At 40.7% G+C, this 20,978-nt stretch overlaps 1 protein-coding gene and 1 non-coding gene across 2 annotated transcripts in view; one reads left to right on the plus strand and one right to left on the minus strand.

Moving 5' to 3' along the window:
* Nucleotides 1-20,978, minus strand: part of N4BP2 (NEDD4 binding protein 2) — a 70,539-nt gene that overhangs the window by 39,264 nt on the left and 10,297 nt on the right. The window contains exons 3-8 of the mRNA XM_056125580.1: nucleotides 19,956-20,038; nucleotides 19,536-19,803; nucleotides 16,736-17,078; nucleotides 7,653-8,784; nucleotides 6,669-6,793; nucleotides 2,941-3,029 (exon numbers count right to left, since the gene is read on the minus strand). Of these exons, the coding sequence (XP_055981555.1) occupies nucleotides 2,941-3,029; nucleotides 6,669-6,793; nucleotides 7,653-8,784; nucleotides 16,736-16,964 (1,575 nt within the window). The 5' untranslated portion in view covers nucleotides 16,965-17,078; nucleotides 19,536-19,803; nucleotides 19,956-20,038. The remainder of the gene's footprint in view (nucleotides 1-2,940; nucleotides 3,030-6,668; nucleotides 6,794-7,652; nucleotides 8,785-16,735; nucleotides 17,079-19,535; nucleotides 19,804-19,955; nucleotides 20,039-20,978) is intronic.
* Nucleotides 12,372-12,478, plus strand: LOC130034039 (U6 spliceosomal RNA). Its single transcript, XR_008794040.1, has one exon. It is a non-coding gene; the product is annotated as a U6 spliceosomal RNA (small nuclear RNA).

A 20,978-nucleotide genomic window follows, 5' to 3' on the forward strand; every position in this document is an offset into this window, starting at 1 on the left:
TCCACTGAGCTCTCTCTCCAGCACACAATCTCTTCTTTTAATAACTGCTATAGTCCTCTAATCTACTTCCATCCTTGTTCCCACTATGTCTAGTCTCAACCATGTATTGCAGTGATCCTGTCAAGAGTGACTTCTCTGTTCAAACCCCTTTACCAGGTCTTTAGGTAAGTGACTATGGCCAAATGAGGTTACAGATCTGGTAAGATCACTGTGCTTTCCAAAGATATGGCTCTCCACCACTGCTCTTCACTACTGCTCCATGAGAGCACAAAAAGACGACAACCACCTGGGCCTGGAGTGATAGCAGAGCGGGCAGGGCATTCGCCTTGCACGCGACCAGCCCAAGTTCGATTCCCCACATCCCATATGGTCCCCCAAGCACTGTCAGGAGTAATTCCTGAGTGCAGAGCCAGGAGTAACCACCCCTATGCACTGCTGGGTGTGACCCCCAAAAAAAAAAAAGAAGAAGAAGAAGAAGACATCTACTAGCTAAGCAGATTCCTCACCAGAAAATGATCCTGCCAGGCCTTGACTACCAGACTAAGGCTAGCCCCCAAAACAAGGAAAAATTTCTTTCCGTTCATTAAGGCACCCAATCTAAGGGATCATGTTATGGTAGTATGAGCAGAGTAATGTATCATCCAAGTAATTCAATGTAAAATCTAAATTCCCTGTAGTGATCTATGAACCTTAATCAGCCAAACCATTTCCCATTACTTCTCTGACCTTTTTTCCACTATGATTCCCTCTCAGTTTTATAAAAATGCCAAGTGATCACTGCTACTTTCTCTCACTGCTCACAGACAAACACGAAAGCAAATACAGACCACTTCAAGGTTAGCAGTGATATGATGCCCTATCATGAAATTATGCTATTACTCACTTCTACCTCATCACTCAAGTACCAAATTAAACACAATCTATTCAGAGCCAGACAGTGGGTTCCTCAATAACCTAAATGGGTAATAAATAAATAGCTCAAATTCTTCCCATCAATCAGTATTCATAGTCTGCAAGCAAATAACTGATTTCTAGCTTTAAAGGGTAGTTTATAAAAGAAAAGAAAATACAATGAAGACAATGTGTGCCCCACAAAATATAAAATATGTACTATCTGAAACACAGTAAATAAAGCCAGCTGAAAAAAAAAAAGGCCTATTAAATGATATAAACATTGTGCATAAGTCAAAAAGACAGTACAGCCAGATCAGGCCTTGCACGCACAAACCAAGTTTAATACCCAGCAACTCATGTGGTCTCCCAAACAACTGCCAAGAGGCTGGAGTGATAGCACAGTGGGTAGGGTATTTGCCTTGAAAAGGGCCAACCCGGGTTCAATTCCCAGCATCCCATATGGTCCCCCAAGCACTGCCAGGAGTAATTCCTGAGTGCAGAGCCAGGAGTAACCCCTGTGCAATACCGGGTGTGACCCCCCCAAAAAAAAAATAAAACAAACCAAACAACTGCCAAGAATGACCATTCAGCACAGAGCCAGGAGTAAACCCTGAACACTAACAGATGTCACCACCAAGACAAAAATAAACAGAAGAAAAATATTTTGCATAATACTATGAAAGAAATAAGCCACAGATGGGACCAAAGAGCTACTAAAGGCATTAAAGAGTTTGCCTTGCATATAGCTGATCCCAGTCTGAATATGTGGAAGCATATACAGTCCCCCAAGTACTGCCAGGTAAGACCCCCACCACGGGGGGGAAAAAAAGTAAGAAACTACTGCTCAATAAAAGCGAAAAAGAATAGCCAGACGGTTTTTGAGTAATCTGAGCACTAATTTCCTGAAAAAGAATACAACAATGCTAGGAAATAAAAGGAAACTGGCAGTAGTAAAGTCAATAAAATTTTATATTCACAAAATGTCACTTTATAGCACTATCTTTTCATAGCACTGTAGCACTGTCCTCCTGTTGTTCATGGATTTTCTCGAGCGGGCACCAGTAACGTCTCCATTCTGAGACTTGCTGTTACTGTGTTCGGCATATCAAATATGTCACGGGGAGCTTGCCAGGCTCTGCCGTGCAGGCGGAATACTCTCGGTAGCTTGCCGGGCTCTCCGAGAGAAGCGGAGGAATCGAACCTGGATTGGCTGCATACAAGGCAAACACCCTACCCGCTGTGCTATCGCTCTGGCCCATCTTCTCATAAGGGCCCTCCCGTTGATCGTCGATTTGCTCGAGCGGGCCCAGTAACGTCTCCATTGGAGACTTTGTTGTTACTGTGTCTGGCATATCGAATACTCTCGGTAGCTTGCCGGGCTCTCCGAGAGGGGCGGAGGAATCGAACTTGGGTCGGCCATGTTGGCCACTTGTAAGGCAAACGCCCTACCTGCTGTGCTATCGCTCCAGCCCCTGTGCTATCTTCTCATAAGACACCTAAAACAAGGTATTTGTGAAAGTGCAATTACCCCTGGTGGTGCTCAGGACTTACTCCTGGCTCTGTCTCGGGGTTACTCCTGGCAGTGCTCACGGGACTGTATGTGATGGCAGAGAATAAACCCAGGTCAAATGCATGTAAGACAGAAACCGAAAACCCACTGTATTATCTCTCTGCCCAAAACTGAAAAAAAAAAATCTTTTTCACTGATTCCGCACCTGGCAGTGCTCTGACTCCTCGCTCTGTGCTCAGGGATCACTCCTGAAGTAGCTCAGGGGACCATATTACCAAGGATCAAATCCGGGTTGGCCATGTGCAAGGCAACTGTCCTACCCTCTGTATACTGCTCAGGTCTCCAAAACTCAGATTTAAAACAACTGAATTTCACTGAATAAACTTCGTTTAAGGAAAAAACTTATTTTGCAAAGACTAGAGAATGCTCTATGATACAGTTGAAGGACTTAGAATACTTAAGAAACACTTGTTTAATTAACATCCCTGTAAAATTTTAAACCCATTATTAAGAATTCAACAATTCATAGTACAAACCAAAGCAACATATGGCTTCATTTCCCATGCCTGTAGGTTTGTATTATCTATTATTATAGGAGACACTTTCTTCTCGAAAGCTTCTTTTGCTGCAAAACACAAAGAAAGAATTTTAATATTACCTGCACATTTTAAAAATGGAACAATAAGTATGTACAAATTTACTCTTCTATTTTGTTTTGTTTTGTTTTGGGACCACACCCAGCGATGATGTTACTCTTGGCTATGTACTCAGGAATTACTCCTGGGAGCATACAGGGGACAATATGGAATGCTGGGATTAAAATCAGATAGAATACATACTAAGCAAACGCCCTACCTGCTGTTCCATCTCTCCAGTCCCTTACTACTCTATTTTCATATGGAGGTATATACAAACTACAAGGTACTAGTTTCCAATACACAAGAAAATAATTCAATACTTAATCATCTTGTACATCAAACAACATATATAATAGCCAGTTAACACCTATCATCATACAAAATTAGACTACTTTGCTTTGGGATTTTCTGACTTCCTGATATGTCTATACTGCTATGAACTTCCCTCTTAGTACTATTCTTCCTATGTTCCATATGGTTCCAATATGTCATTTCATTTTTATCTGTTTCCATTTGATTTCCTCATTGTTTTGCAGTGGCATGGTATGCACTGCAGTCTAAATAGCAAAATTTTGCATTTTTTGTTCCCCCCAGATCTGGCCACTGTGCCTTTTGGTGTTTTTAGACCACTGATGTTTAGTAAAATTATTGATGAAAATCATTGCCATTTCGGGGGTGGTTTTTTGGTTTTCTTTTGGTTGGGATTTTTTGGGGTTTTTTTTTTTTTTTGAGGCAGGTCTGAGAAATTTGGGGCCACACCTGGAGATGCTCAGGGCTAACTGCTGACCCTGCACTCAGGGATCACGCCTGGCAGAGCTCAGGGGACCTTCTGGGCCCAGAGATCTAATCATGCAAGGTAAATGCCCTACCCACTGTATCTTGTTTCTTCTAGATATTTTTTGCTTTGAAATTGTCATTGTGTTTAGACAGAGTTAAAGGTAAAAGGTAAAGGCCCTCCCGTTGATCATCGATTTGCTCGAGCAGGCCCAGTAACGTCTCCATTGGAGACTTTGTTGTTACTGTGTCTGGCATATCGAATACTCTCGGTAGCTTGCCGGGCTCTCCGAGAGGGGCGGAGGAATCGAACTCGGGTCAGCCATGTTGGCCGCTTGTAAGGCGAACGCCCTACCCGCTGTGCTATCGCTCCAGCCCCAGAGTTAAAGCAAGTAAATTTCAGATCATTCTAAGAGTCCCAAATACTACTATTCCCCACATTTTGTTTTGAGGTCTCTTGCTATTTCCAACTGTAATTTCTTTTTCCTGTTATAGAAGATCCTTCAGCATTTCATGCAGAGTGGGATTAGTGATGAGCTGTTCTAACTACCCTGTCTGGAAAGTGATTTATCACTCTGGAAAGTGATTTATCACTCTTTTAAACCTCAGCAAAAGCATAATTGGGCAGAGTACCCTTGGTGGAGGTCTTTTTCATTCAGCACTTTTGTATACCTTGCCATGCCATCCTGGTCTGCTGGGTTTCTGTTCAGAAATTGGCAAAAGTCTAATGAGAGTTCCCGTACATGTGCTACCTTGCTGTTTGGGGGAATTCTCTGGCTTTGATTTTTGCTATTTTAATTAAAACATGTTTTGGTATGCATCTGTTTGGGTTTCTCTTATTTGGAATACTCTGAGCTTCCAGGAGCTGAGTGTGTTTTCTCCCTCAAAACGGAGTTCTCGGTTATTACTTTTTAACATTAGAATTCAGCCCCTTTCTCCCTTCTTCGCCTATGATGTAAATACTATTTCTTTCAAATTGTCCCATTAATCTCTTAGGATATTTTTTTATTTTATTATTTACTCTTTCTTTTTTCAGAGTCAGAATTAAGCCCACAATTAAGCCTCAAACATTAAAGGCAAGTGCTGTAACACAGAGCAGAACCCTAGAGCCCAATCCTTTTTCCTTTCTGCTGTTTTTCTTTTATCATTTCCTCGACTCATATCCTTGGGCTCACTTATTCAATCATCAGCTTCTATATCATGAAGTTAACCCCATACACTGCATTTTTCAGTACTACTTGTTTAGTTACTATTTTTCTTTTGTTTTGGTATTTGGACCACACCAGGAGATGCCTGGGGAACCATGTGGATCTGAGCATTGAACCCAGGGCATAAACACGTCTGCCCTTTGTGCTATCTCCCTAGCCCACTTACTACATTCTTTAGCTCTATGTTTCTTTTTAGACTTTTTATGCTTTGTCCTTGATGACTATGACTATTATTAAAATAATATTACAGTATTATTAGGAGCAATGCTCTGGACTCTTCAGGAAGTTTATTTAACTCTGTTGTACTCAGGGCTCTTCTCACTTTTGTCTTGACACATGAGTGCAAGTGAGTTGCTCTGCCTCCTCATGACATCTGGTGCTACTCAAGAGCTTAGGCTTGGGACCTATAGTAGAAGAGGGTTGGGCATAAGTTCACGGTAATGAGGACCAGGCAGCAGCCGAGACTCTGGTTTAGTACCAGCTTAGGTGAACACCAGGAATTTGTGGTAATGAGTGCCTGAGAGCAGCAATAACATCAAAATCAAGCAGGCAAACATGTCAACCAAGGATACCTAGACACAAGTACTTGGCAAGGCCTGTGGCACCAACTTCAAGAGATCTGGACAGTAAACAAGAATCAAGGTCAAAAGTACTCAGAGGTAGGTAAGTTTAAGTGAAAATTGGGGATCACAATTTTAAATAACCAGCAGTCTTTGTATTCCAAGTTCAAGTGGACCTAGGTGGGAACAAGTGGTTCAAGATTGTGTTACCCAGGGATATAGGCTCTAGAGGGTTTGAATGGCCATGAGAGGTGCATGTAAGTGTCAGTGGTGGCAATTCTAGAGGACTTAAGCAAAAATCAGGAGAGTGCAATCACAAGTGCCCTAGGCAGCTGCGGTGCCAAGTTCATAATCTATTAATGAAGCACTAATGTTCATTTCACTGTGATCTATTAAAAAAAAAAAAATTAAAACCAGGGCTGGGACTAGAGGATAGTTTAACAGATAAGGTGCTTGCCTTGCAAACCACCAACCCAGGTTCAATCCCGGGTATCCCATGTGGTCCCCAAGTACTTTCAGGAGTGATTCCTAAATGCAGAGCCAAGAGTAATTCCTGAGCATCACTGGGTATGGAAAAAATAAATAAATTAAATAAACCAGGACTGAAGACAACACATCAGGCAGAGCACTGCACTAGCCTTGCACACAGCTGTCCAAGTTCAATCCCCAGCACTCTATGTAGTCCCCCACATTCCATCAGGAGTGATTTCTGAGTGCAGAACCAGGAGCAAGCCCTGAGCACAGCCACATGTGGGCCTCCCCACCAAAAAAAGTCATGCATACTATATATAGTAGAATTAAACTGTGGCCAGAGCAACAGCAAAGTGGGTCAGGAACTTGCCTTGCAAGCAGCTGAACCAAGTTTAATCCCCAGCACCCCACATTTCCCCAAGCCTGCCAGGAGTGATCCCTAAGTGCAGAGCCAGGAGGAAGCCTGAGAACAGCCAGATGTGACCCATAAGCAAAAAAAAAAAAAAATTAAACTTTAATAACTTTTTAAAGTTACCTGTCTCAAATTGCAAATGGATATTTTCCCTTTAAATATGACTTTTAATATTACACAAAATCTGATATTTGTTCTTACCACGATTCTGGTTCCATTCATGTGCTTCTCCTAAGTACTTTACATCAAATTGGTACTGTCCATTTATAAAAAAATAATCATCAGTACTAAGAATCACACCATTCGGATTATCTTCTTGCAAAGTTCTGTAAATAATAAAATAATGTTCATAAATTTTATTTTCTTCTAATATCTTTATTTATAAATTAAATTAAAATTTTAAGAATAATTATGTAAATTATATTCTAACAAATCATATTGAAAATTCTCTAAGTAAAATTATGTACTCCCAAGAAAACTAATCTACAGCAAGACTTTTGTTCATGTAAAAAATTTTTTTTCAGTGCCAGAGATCCAAACCAGGGGCTCACCTGTGGATAATAATTGAAAATGCTTCATATTATGAGTCACAACACCTCCCTGATCTGATCACTTCATATAAACTGATCTACTTCCTCCACTCAAAGTGTAAGGACACCTTTTTAAAAGTAGTGACCTTAACGAGCTTAAAAAAATAAAATTAAATTAAAAAATCTTAAAAAAAAAAATAAATTTTAAAAATCTTAAAAAATAATCTAAGAATATATGGAGTTCTTTGAGGAAAGTTTTAGTTGCTAGCTACAAAGTTAAAAATTGGGGCTGGAGAGATAGTACAGCAGGTAGGGCGTTTGCCTTGCACGCGGCCGACCGGGGTTCAATTCCCAGCATCCCATATGGTCCCCTGAGCACCGCCAGTAGTAACTCCTGAATGCAGAGCCAGGTGTGACCAAAAAGCATAAAAAATAAATAAAAATAAAGGCAAATATTAAAAAAAAATTATCAGTGAAAGCATTTTACTGATTACTCAACATCTCTATTAAACAAAAGCATAGTAATATTCATACCCTCTATCTGCTATGAATATTTATATATTACTTTTATATATTACTTTTTTATATATTACTTTTATATATTTATATATTACTTTATATATTACTTTTTCCAAATTCAATTAAACTTTATTACCTTGCCAAAACAGATTTTCCTGACCCCGGAAGTCCTCTGAGAAGCACAAGAACTAGTCCAACGTAAGATGAGGTCTTCTTTCTTACAACCTGAGGTACCGGAGCTTCTTGTACTTGATAAGCACTTGTTCCCTCTTTATTCCTCCAAACCTTCGTTGGGGAAGTGTGAGAAATAACTGGGGATGGAAACGTATAGTTGACAGGTCTCCAGTGAGCAGCTGTGGTCACAACAGGAGCTACAAAGCCACGGTTCCCTTGGAAGAGGTCAAAAGCAGGAATCATTGGATTCCAAAGTGGTGGCGGCGGAGGCGGCGGCAGCAGCAGAGGGAGAGGGGCGATTATTGGGCAGTAATTCACATCCTTCCCCTTCGGCGCCAGATCATGCTTGTGTGGCTTGAAACTGAATTCTTCAGAAGGTACAAACACATCAGAGGCAGCAGAATTTTGATCACCACCTGTATCTTGTAAACCGACTCCTGGATTTTGCACAGGAAGATTTAAAGCCTGAGGTTCGTGGATATCCAAATTTACAGGGTCTTGGGAGAACTGAGCCTCAGCACTCTCAGATTCTGAACACTCTTTGTGACTTTGACTGAGATTGCTACAACCCACCATAGTATTGTTTCCCACACTTAGAGGATTAGTGACAAGAGTCTCTTCCAATGTCAATGAATTGTTATCACTTACAAAGCCTTCACACTCATTTGAGACTGAATGTAAAGTTAAGAGGTTTGAACATGACACAGAGGCAGAATTCTCTGAATCTTCACTGTTCAAATCCACATTTTGTGTAGGAAGAATGGGAACCACACTTGACTCTGAACTAACAAATGTATTCGGGTCACTAAACCCATTAACATCTTGTAAAGGCAAAAATGAATATGACTGGTCATCAGAAGAGTTCAATTTTTCAAAAGCATTCTGTATTAAGGAATCCAAGTCTTCAGTTAGCTGCATGTCCAAAAATGAATCCATTTTTGACTCTTCACTATCTTCTTCAGGAGTATACTTTTCCATTATTTCACATTCCAGTGCACTTACGTCACTCTCAGGAACAAGGAGGTTTTCTGAAGATGCTTTTATCTTAGCATCAGTGGCAGATAATTCTAACAGACAATCCATGGCATTTTCAACTGTATGACAATAAGGATAACAATAATAACAACAAAAACATGTATTCATTAAAAATGCTGAAACTTTATTTGGCTAAAATCCATGTTAAGTGATACTGGCTTGTGCAGTTTCGAACACAATGTAAAAGTATTTTCAGTCATTTTTAAATATTTTATAAGCATGCCAGATTGTATTAGTCAAAGGTATGAATGACAGAGACATGCAATTATTTCTTTCAGATGATACTAATAAACCAAGCTAATAAACAGCCATCAGATAGTTAGCCTTGAATTTGCTCAGTTCAATTTATTTAATTTATAAAAGCATTTCTAGGGCTGGAGAGATAGCACAGCAGGTAGGGCGTTTGCCTTGCACGTGACTGACCCAGGTTCGATTCCCAGCATCCCATATGGTCCCCTGAGCACCGCCAGGAGTAACTCCTGAGTGCAGAGCCAGGAGTAACCCCTGTGCATCGCTGGGTATGACCCAAAAACAAAAAGCAAAAAAAAAAAAAAAAAAAAAGCATTTCTATTTTGTAAATATAAAATTATTTATAATGGTACATTATTAGGATTTATTTGAGCTTAAAAAATCAATTGTTTATTCAGGGCTGGAGCAATAATATAGCAAGTAGGGTGCTTGTTTTGCATCACAAGGAGTAATTCCAGAGTACAGAGATAGGAGTTAACTTTGAGCACTATTAGGTATGGTAGAACCCAACCAAAAAATTATTTATTCCGGGGCTGGTACAATAGAACAGAGGATAGGGAGTTTGTCTTGCACACAAGTGACCAAGGTTCAATCCCTGGTATCCCATATGATCCCACAAGCAATGCCAGGAGTAATTTCTGAATGCAGAGTCAGGAGTAAACCCTAAGCATCTCCAGGTATGACCCAAAAAAAAAACAACTTTTTTTTGCTTACTCCATAATACTCACCTATTATGTCCTTTTAACTCTTATTTCAAGTACTCTCCAAAAAATCTGATTTTTGTTGTTATTGTTGTTCTGGGGCCACATCCAGCATGCTCACGGCTTACACCTGGCTCCTGCTCAAGAATCACTCCAGGGCCGGAGTAATAGTATAGCGGGTAGGGCGTTTACCTTGCATGTGGCTGACCTGGGTTCGATCCCCGGCATTCCATATGATCGCCCAAGCACTGCCAGGAGTAATTCCTGAGTGCAGAGCCAGGAGCAACCCCTTAGCATTTCACTTCAGCCAAAATAAATCTAATTTGCTACTATAATCCAATCTTAATACCAAAAAGAGTCTGAGCAAATACTACATTATTAGATATATTTTGTTCTGCTTTCTTTTTACACAGTTCCCTGCTATCTCAAATCACATGGACAAGTTTTCCATTTTGGGGGCCAGAGCAATGGTACAAGTACGGTGTTTCCTTGAACATGGCCTACCTGGATTTGATTCCTGGCATTCCATATGGTCACCCAAGCCCATACAGAGTGATCCCTGAGCAAAGAACCAGGCTCAAATAAGCCTTGAGCACTACCAGGTGTGGCCCCAAAACAAACAAAACAAAAATGTTGCCAGCATATCCCAAGTGCAAAGAATAAGCCTTGCTCTGGGACCATTTTCCCCACCAGGTAAGTATTTAGACATATTTTAGACAAAGTTCTTAATGTACTTAAAAGACCTCTACAGTCTAATAAAATCAATTAAAACAAATCCTTACTTGCTGTCTAAAACAAACCTGGACAAGTCACTAAATTTTCCAGAGCCCTTATTTCCTCATTTGCCAGAAAGAGGACAGTAGCTAAGGTACATACCTTGCATGCAGCCAACCCAGGTTCAATCCCAGCACCACGAATGGCCCACTGAGTTCTGGCAGTAGTGATCCCTGATCAAAGTTAGGAGTAAACCTTGAGCAGCACCAAGTGTGCCCCTCCCACCCTAGAAAAAGAACCTACCTTGTAGGGTTGTAAAGATCAAATGAAATTATCCATGAAAGGCAAAGGCCCTACCCACTGTACTATCGCTCTGACCCCCAAAATTATCCATGAAAAAGTGCTGTGCACAAAGCAAAGATTACCACCTAGGACATGCCCAATTACTGATCCCAAAAGAAGAAAAAACAGGGATTGGGAGAGGCAAGCCTGACAGATAAGTTAGAAGATTATAGCAATAAAATAAAAGCCAGAAGTCCTAATACAAGGTCCTGGAGCAACAGAAGAGCGGGTAGGGCATTTACCTTAGCCAACCTGGATTCAATTCCTGGCACCCCATATGGTGTCCAAGCCCACCATTACTCAGGAGTAATTCCTGAGTGCAGAGTCAGGAGTAAACCCTAAGTACCATTGGTTGTCAGCCAAAAACAAAAAAATAAGTCCTAATAAAGAGGAAAAGCAAGCAAATATAAGCAGTATTTTTTTTAAAAATGTATGGTAGGTCAGAGAGAAAATAAAGCAGGTAGAGTGCTTGCCTTGCACAGGGTGAACCAAAGTTCTATCCCAGTCACCCCATATGATCGCAACAGGCCCACCCCTAAGCACAGAGCCAGGAGTAACCTTGAGCATTGCTGGGTGTGGCACACACCCCTTTAAAAAAAAAAAACCTACAACAGAAAAAAATCATTTTAAAATATGTATATAGGGACTATATATATATAGGGACTAGAGTGATAGTGCAAGGGGCAGGGCATTTATTTCACACACAGCCAAACTGGGTCCAATCCCCAGCATCCCATATGGTCCCTGAGTACCACCAGGAGTTATTTCTGATTGCAGAGCCAGGAGTAACCCCTGAGCATCACCAGGTGTAGACCCCACAAAAAGGTGTGTGTAAATATATATATACATATATATATATAGCAAAACACATATGTATAATAAAAACAGCATTAAATCCAAGTAAGTGAAAGATAAAGACTGACTGCTACATTTCCCACCAGTGTGGGAAATGTATACCAGTGAAGGGATGGGTGTTGGAACATTGTATGGCTGAAACCCAATCATGAACAACTTTGTAACTGTGTATATCACAGTGATTCAATTTTTTAAAAAAGATTAAAAAAAAGATTGGTTACTCAGTGGACAGGTAAATAATCACAGAGGGAAGCCCCCGCACTGGAAAGATTGCTCAAGTGCTAAAGTGCATGCCTTACATATTCAAGCCCTGAGACTCAAGCATCGCATAACTACACCAAAGCAACACGAGCTATGGCACTGGTGGCCCCCAACATCATTGGGAGTGCTCTAGGGCATTCCTTTTCACCATCTGGTCCAGAAGACAGAGGCACTGAAGAGATGGTACAGGCATTAAAATGCTGCTATATATGCAATCCACCCAGGTTCAACTTCCAAAACTGCATATGGTGCAGTGAGAACCACCTGAGAATCATCAGGAGTGAACCCTGAGCACAGCCCAGAATAGCCCCCTAAGCACTGCTGGATGTGGCCTGAACCCTCTTTGGCCCCTACATTAAAAATTTTTAAAAAAGGAAAACTGTTAGACCTAAGAGATAATGTCGAGAGCCTCAGGGCAAGCATATAGAAGCGCCAGATTCCCCATAATCGATACCTAGCACCACATGACGTCACACACCCCCCAAAAAAAAAGTTTTAACATATTGTTAGATATACTAAAATAGGTGCTCACTTCGGCAGCACATATACTAAAAGTGGAAGAATACAGAGAAGATTAGCATGGCCCCTGTGCAAGGATGACACGCAAATTCATGAAGTGTTCCATATTTTTGAAACCCAAGCACAAAAACTTGTAATGTCCACAACTGTACATCATGGTGTTTCACTAATAAAAAAATTTTTTAATTGTTTTGAAAATTTACAAAAAAGAGGAATACTAAAATAGAGCTGAAGCAATAGTAGGGGGTAGGCATCTGCCTTGCAAGCGTTACCCATGTTCAATCCCTGACATCCCATATGGTCCCCCAAGCCCCACCAGGTGTCCTGAGTGGAGAGACAGCAGGAGTAACCCCTGAGCATTGTCAGGTATGGCCCCCAAAAGCAAGAAAGACAAAATTAAAAAAAAAAACTAAAATAATAGTATAAAACAATAAAAAGTTATGAATTCATACAAGAATCAACATTAAGGGCTAGAGAGATAACAAGCTAGTGCCATGCGCTACACGCAGCCAACACTGAATGGTTTCTAAACACCACAGGCAGTGACTTTCCAGAAGAGCCAGGAGTACTAGGTATGAACCAAAAATAAGACAAAAAATATTTAATGAACCCAAAATACCTGTACCCAAAATATTCAATTTTGGCTATTCCTATTCAATATTCAAAATATTCAAAAATATTCAAAATATTCCATTTTGGGTATTCCTATTCAATCAAAAGATAAATCAGGGGCTGGAGTGATAGCGCAGCAGTAGGGCGTTTGCCTTGCATGCAACCAACCCGGGTTGATTCCCAGCATCCCATATGGTCCCCTGAGCACCGCCAGGAGTAATTCGTGAGTGCAGTGCCAGGAGTAACACCTGAGCACCGCTGGGTGTGACCCAAAAAAAAAAAAAGGTAAACCAGGGGCTAAACAAATAGTACAGGAGGTAGGGTGCTGCCTTACACACAACCTGGGTTCGATTCCCAATATCCTATACGGTCCCTTGTTGCACCACCAAGAGTAGTGCACCATCTGAGTGCAGACATAAGAATAAAGTTAGTAAACCCTGAGCATTACTGGGTGTGGCGAAAAAGATAAAACCAAAAAAAGTACAATTTCATTTTCATTAAAATACACTACACAAAGACCACAGTGAAAATGAAAACACTACATTTATACAATACATTTATACAAATCAGCAAACCCCTTCGGTAAACAATTTAGCAGGGTACTTACAAGAGCCATTAACTGTTTTTGTCTGATGACACCAGAAAATAAAGCTTTGAACAAAAGAAAAACACCAAAAGAAGGAAAGGCTATTTATATGAAGCTACTCTCTAGAACATTAATTATTCAAGAAAAACGGAATTAAATAAATTACAGCTAAATTACAACTAACTGAATTAGAAAACAACTGAAAAGCAGGAGCCAGAGAGATGTACAGAAAGTAGGGTGCCTGCTTGCCTCACACCCAGCCAACATGCATTCATCGCTGGCACCCCATATGGTCCCGAGAGATCCCTGAAGAGAGTCAGGAGGAAGCCCAGAGGACTGCAGGATGTATTCCCCCACCCCAAAAGAAAGAAAGAAAACTACTAGGGGGTGGAGAGAGAGTACAGTGAGTAGGGCCCTTGCCTTACATAAAGCAAACCGAGCTTGATGCCTGGCATTCCATATGGTTCCTCAAGCACCATCAAGAGTGATCCCTAATCGAAGAGGCAGGAAGGAATAAACCCTGGGCATAGCTGGATGTGGTCCACCCACTCCCCCCAAAAGAAACAAAGATAAGAGAGCCACTAAAAAAATAAAGATTAGAGCAACATGCAAAAAACATTAAATTTAAGATAAAAGGCGAAATTTTTTTATCAAATCTATCATTTAAGCTCCTCAAAAACAGTACTTATGAACAAGGCATAGAGAAAAATCCTAGAAAAGATCATTTTTTGTTAGGATATAAAGGCGATTTATTTTTCTCATAACTCCCAACTGTTATGCCAGTGTACATACACCAAATAAGTTCTAAAGACATCAAGAAAGAAAACAGATCTGTTGGGGCTGGAGCAACAGTACAGTGGGTAGGGCATTTGCTTTGCACACAGCTAACCCAGGTTCAATTCCCAGCATCCCAAACGGTCCCCCAAACACCGCCAGGAGTAATTCCTGAGTGCAAAGCCAGGAGTAACTCCTGTGCATTGCCTGGTGTGACCCAAAAAGTAAAAAAATAAGAAAAAGAAAAAAGACCTGGAAAGATAACTCAAAGAGCTAATGCTGGAGACCCAGGAGGCCCTGGTTCAATCCCATGCACTGCTTAGTACCCTGAGCACTACCAGGAACTTGCCAAGCACCACTAATGTCTAAAAACAAAACAAAGCAAAACAAAAAATTAAAAACTGGGAAATAAATGTCAAGATCACTGTTACGAAAGCCTACAAACAATTATTTCTAAACACATACAGTGCTGAAAAAAAATGTTTCCTAGAGAGGCCCTACTACCATGATATATATGTTCATATCACAGAGATAGGATGAATAAAAATGGAAATTTTGGGGATCTGAGCAATAAAAAATACAGCAGGTAGGCCTTTGTGTGGGTTCGATTCCCAGCCCCTGAGTACTGTTGGGTGTAGCCAAAAAGTAAATAAATAAAGGTGGGGGGGGCTCTGGAGTGATGGTACAGCAGGTAGGGCTGCTGCACGCAGCCAATCCAGGTTCGATCCCCGGCATCCCAGATGGTCCCCCCGAACAATGCCAGGAGTAGTTCCTGAGTGCAGAGCCAGGAGTAACCCCTGAGCATTGCTGGGTATGACCCAAAAAGCACACCGCCACCCCAAAAAAGAGTGAAAAAAGTTTTATCACACAATACCAAAACTTCCCAAATCTAGAATAATTCTACCTCATAGTAAGTATAATCAATAAGCATCAACGTTTAATATATTCATCCTGTCAACTATGAGTTTTACTTCTGAATTACAATTTATTAATATCTTATTATTAATAAAACTTTACCAAAAGAGGAAAAACTCAATCCTCAACTGAAAAGTCCTATGAAGTATATACTGTTATTTTTCTTATTAACAGACAAGAAAATTGATGGCAGTTAGGACAGTGATACAGTACTATACCCACTGGGGTATAGTACATTCATCTTGCATATGGTCAACTACAATTTAATGCCTGGCATCCCATACAGCCAAACTCGCAAGCTCACCAGGAAAGATTTCTGAGTGCAGAGCAAGGAATGTTCCCTCCTGAGCACTGCCAGGCGAGGTCCAAAAAAAAATTAAAAAACAAAACAAAATCGAGGGGCTGGAGTGATAGCACAGCGGGTAGGACGTTTGCCTTGCACACGGCCCAACCTGGGTTTGATTCCCAGCATCCATATGGTCCCCCAAGCATGGCCAGGAGTAATTCCTGAGTGCATGAACCAGGAGTAACCCCTGTGTATCGCTGGATGTGACCCAAAAAGAAAAAAAACAAAAACAAAACAAAATCGAGACCCAGAGAGGTTAAGTAGCAAAGCTGAAAATCTAAACGTTTCTTGACCAGAAAGCTGATATTTTAAAATCATATATTTCTTCTAACCTGATCTTTTAAATTCCCAGTCCCACAAATCTAAGAAGATTTTTATTCAAATATTTACTGAGTTTCAACTTTGAGTGATCTATTTTAGAAGCTGACAATATAGCAGTAAAACAAAGCAATTTTTAAGATCTGTCTTTGCAGGGGCTGGAGAGATAGCACAGCAGGTAGGACGTTTGCCTTGCACGCGGCTGACCTGGGTTCGATTCCCAGCATCCCATATGGTCCCCTGAGCAACACCAGGAGTAATTCCTGAGTGCAGAGCCAGGAGTAATCCCTATGCATCCCCAGGTGTGACCCAATAAGGAAAAAAAAAATTTGTCTTTGCAGACTTTAAATTCTTAGGGGAATGGTCCTCACCTGGGGAGCCCACCCCAAAGGACACATGACAACACAGTGAGGCAATTTTAATTGTCACGGTAGGGGGAGGGGAATACTATTGTCATCTTTGAGTACCAGCCAGAATTGCTTCCAAACACCCTACAATGCAGTTGAGGCACTCACAACAAAGAATTATCTGGTCCAAAACATCAACAGTGCCCACCTGTTCTAAAGGAAAGATAAAAAATAAAATGAAATAAAACATACGACACATCCACATATACATATCTTTATCTTACACCTAGAACTACACATTTCTTGAAAGCAGAACTATGTTTTATTCTTCTTCATATTCCTCAATATTCCTTGCCCAAAGCAGGTGCTCTAGCAAATAATAAAACAAAAATAAGTCGTTTCTATATTACTAGCGGACGTGGCATATACATGAAGTCTTATAAGAGGGTTCAAACTAGACTTTTTTCTCACCTTTGAAATCACATTCAGAAAGCATCAAATATACTACATCGGGATCCAGATCAGAAAACATCTCTGAGATACTGGTGAAGAGTTCTTCCTGATCAAGTTTTGTCTCACATATGGCAGGGACAGTAGTGGCTGGCTCCTCATGACTAGCAACACTGGATCCAACAACTTTCTGAGAGTTTGCAGTCTTCCGAAAAGGACTTCCCCCAACATTTTTCCTTCGCCTTGGCATTCTGACTTCCACAACTAAAGGGTTTCCCTTTTCTTATTTAAGATGCTTGATATTTAAGTCATACCTCAAATAAAACAGGGTTAAATATCTTGCACAATCCAGAAGAAATAGGACCTAAAATAGAAAGCAAGTAGAAACACTCAGACTATATAGTTATATTTCTATTCCTAAAATTGGAATGTCTTTATCTGACGTCTTTAATGACGCCTTTATGTAAGTTGATAGTTGAAAGCACTATCAACTGTGGGAAAAGCAAAAAAGTAGTGACAGTGAATCAATTTCTCTCTCACCGGCAAAGTTTAACATTTGCCAGTTTGCCAGGACTGAGCATGGAGCATACTAAAAGTACTAAAATACTAAATATTTGCTAAATACTAAAATACTGAATACTAAATATTTGGGGCCGGAGCAATAGTACAGCGGGTAGGGTGCTTGCCGGGTACGATCAGCGGCATCCCCTATGGCCCCTTGTGCACCTAGGAGTAATTCCAGAGTGCAAAGCAGCAGTAACCCCTGAGGACCACAAAGCGTGGACCAAAATGAGAAAAAAATAGCAAAAAAAAAAAAAAAAACTAAGATATTTAGAAATGCAGATGCACTCCATCCAATCTGGAATCCAGCTCAAAGTATGTTAAGTTCTCTTCCTTTGCTTTATGGTATGGGTATCTCCACCTCTATCTCACTCAAATCTCCTCAATAAAACTATTTCCAAGTCTGGAAAGATAGTACAAGGAGCAGGGTGCTTACCAGGTGTCATCCCTGATCATGGAGCCAGGAGTAAACCCTGAGCATGGCTAGGTGTGCCCCACATGAGAAAAAAAAAAAAAAATATATATATATATATACACACACATATATATATTCCTCTTTTAAAAAGTTACATAGTTTCAAACAGTGAGTACACTGTTATTAGGAACAGAGCAATGGTTCAAATGGCTGAAGCACTGGTTTTGCATGCAGGAGGCCCAGATTCACTCTCTGGAACCACCAGAAGTGACCCCAGAGCCCTAAATTTTTCAGTGTGTTCCCACTCAAAGAGTAAAAAAATAAATAAATAAATAAAACAAAGATTAAAAAGATACAGGGCACTTGCCTTGCATGCTACCAACCCATCTATGGTCCTCCAAGCAAATCTATGGTCACAAAGTCACTCCTGAACACAAAGACAGGAATAACCACTAGGCACTGGCATGTGTGGCCCAAAATAACAAATAAAACAATATTCATAATTTAAATGCATAAGGGTCCAGAGAGATGGTACAAAGATTAAGGCTGTGGCCTAGCATGCAGCTGCAGCCGTAACTGGTTTGCATCCTAGCACATGTGGCCTTTCAACATTGCCAGGAGTGGCCCCTGAACACAGAGGTAGGCCCCTAAGCACCACTGAGTTATGCACCCTATAAAGAACTTTGTAATTCCAAATGCCTCAAAAACTTCTATATCTGGATATCTAAGAGAAACTAGAATCTTATCATGTTCCAAACTGGGCTCCTGGGCTGAAGCTAAAATACAGCAGGTAAGGCACTTGCCTTGCACACGGCCAACACAGGTTTGGTCCCCAGCACCACATGTTGGTGTCAAGCCTTGCCAGGAATGATTCCCTGAGAATAGAGCCAGGTGTTAAGTCCTGAGCACCACCAGTTGTGGCCCAAAAACAAAAACAAAAAACTGAGTTCATGACCACCTCCTTCAAACCTGTTTCATCCATCTCAATGAATGAGACTACATCCTTCTAGGGTCACAAACTACTCAGGTCACAAAACTTGGAATAATTCCTGACTCCTCTCATTCACATCCAACCAATAAGCTAATTTTGTCAGTGCCACTCTCAAAATGCATCCAAAATGCAATCATTCCTCACCATCACCTCTTACCTGCATTATGTTCAGTCTCCTAACCAATCTCCCTGCTTCTACACTTGCCCCCTCCAGTCTTCAGGTACTCAAAAAGATTCAATTCAATGACAATTCATGTCATGCCTCTCTTTTGTAAAGCTATACATCACCTTCCAGTGTTCATTCAGGGTAAAAGCCAGATCCTTAAAATGGTCTGCACTGCTCAAGTTTTTACAAGGGCCTTCCTCTCTGCTATGTTCCAAACACACATTTTCATGACTGCAGAGCTGGCACCCCTGCTTTCCCTTGTTCATGTCACTCCAGTCCCATTTTGCCTCCTCTCTCCTGTGAGAGTTCTTTACTTAAACTACTATTCTCCCCTGCATCTATAACTATTTTCTCTTTATAAGATCTTTCTATCATTACTCAAATAAGACATCAAGAAGTCAGTCCCACAACACCAAAATTGACTTTTTTTTCCATAAGGCTTACCATTTTCTAACAGTATAGGTATTATTCTTCTGTTTTGCTTATTGTATTTGTTACACATACTCCAGAAAAGTGTAAGCTCCACAAAGACAGGGGCTCAGATACATATGGAGAATAAGTCGTTTTCTGCTTGCATATGTCTAAATAAGCATTTCAAATATATCCCAAAAGTATCAAATTTTCAGTCCCAAATTTGGTCTGGCTACTACATATTTCAACTTATATTTCTGTCCTGTAAACGACCTACCTGCTTTCAACCCTTGACTTAGTCAATTTTCAACACACCAGCCAAATGACCTTCAAAGTCACTTTAAATGTCAGAATGAATCAGAATCTGTCCTAAATCTTCATGTGGCTCTCGCTGTTACCGATAGTAAATGCTAAAGTTCTCACAAGGGTCTTCCTCTCTGCTATGTTCCAAATACACATTTTCCAAACCTTGGTGCAAATGTCACACGATTCCTCCACGTTTTTTGTTTTTCTTTTATATGTTTGGCAAACCAAGAGTCTCACACCTGTAAAACATATGTTCTATTTATTGCCAGCACAACCCCAGCCCAGTAATTTTGTTTGTCCATTTAAAATCGTATCCCCAGTTTCCTCTGCCCCAATCTCCCTTTTCCTGCTTACATCTCTCTTAATATCTCTAACATACTATAAAATTTACCTTTTAATTAAATTTATTGTGTCAAAGCTTTCTCCATCTTCCAGAACTGCACTCTCAATATGGCAGCCACCAGTCAAATGTGCCTATTTAAATTTAAATTAAATAAATTACATTTTATATATTAATAGCAGAAAAAGTAAAATTTAAAGCAAAGAAAAATGATCAGAGACGGAGGATTTTTTTATAATCATAAAAGATTGGGCCACCAAGAAGGCACAAGAATATTAAAAGCGGATGCACCAAATAACAGACTAATAAATGAAACGAAAGCTGACAGAAATGAAAGGACAAAGTAGAGAAATATAAAGTTAAATTCACAGACTTCAATAACCCTTTCTCAACAATTGATTCTAACTAGACAGAACAGCAGGGACAGAGAAAAACTCAACAGGATCAGTTAGGGGAATGGTATTTACAGAACACTACACCCAGCACGGGCTGGAGCGATAGTACAGCGGTAGGGCATTCGCCTTACAAGCGGCCAACATGGCCGACCCGAGTTCGATTCCTCCGCCCCACTCGGAGAACCCGGCAAGCTACCGAGCGTATCTCACCCGCACGGCAGAGTCTGGCAAGCTACCCGCGATGTATTCGATAAGCCAAACACAGTAACAACAAGTCTCATGATGGAGACGTTACTGGGCCCGCTCGAGCAAATTGATGAACAACGGGAGGGCTGTGACTGTGACTGTGACACCCAGCAAGAGACTATTCATTCTTCCAAATATCCACAAACCATAAGCCAGGCAGTCTATGTTGATAGATCATTTTCTAGGCTACAAAATGAAACTTCAACAAATTTGAAAGAACTGAAATCATATGACGTAGGTTCTCAACTACAATAAAACTGAACTTGCTAGCTTCCGGGACTGCTGGGGAGTCCCACTCCACCATAAACAAAAGAAAAAAAGAAAAAGAAGATAGGGGCTGGAGATACAGGACAGCAGGTAGGACTCCACAGCAAACCAGGTTCAATTCCACACACCCTGCCAAGAGCGATCTCTGAGCAGAGCCAGGAGTAAG

This window comes from Sorex fumeus, unplaced genomic scaffold, assembly GCF_029834395.1.
Source record: "Sorex fumeus unplaced genomic scaffold, SorFum_2.1 ptg000055l, whole genome shotgun sequence".
In the NCBI taxonomy this organism is placed as follows: domain Eukaryota; kingdom Metazoa; phylum Chordata; class Mammalia; order Eulipotyphla; family Soricidae; genus Sorex; species Sorex fumeus.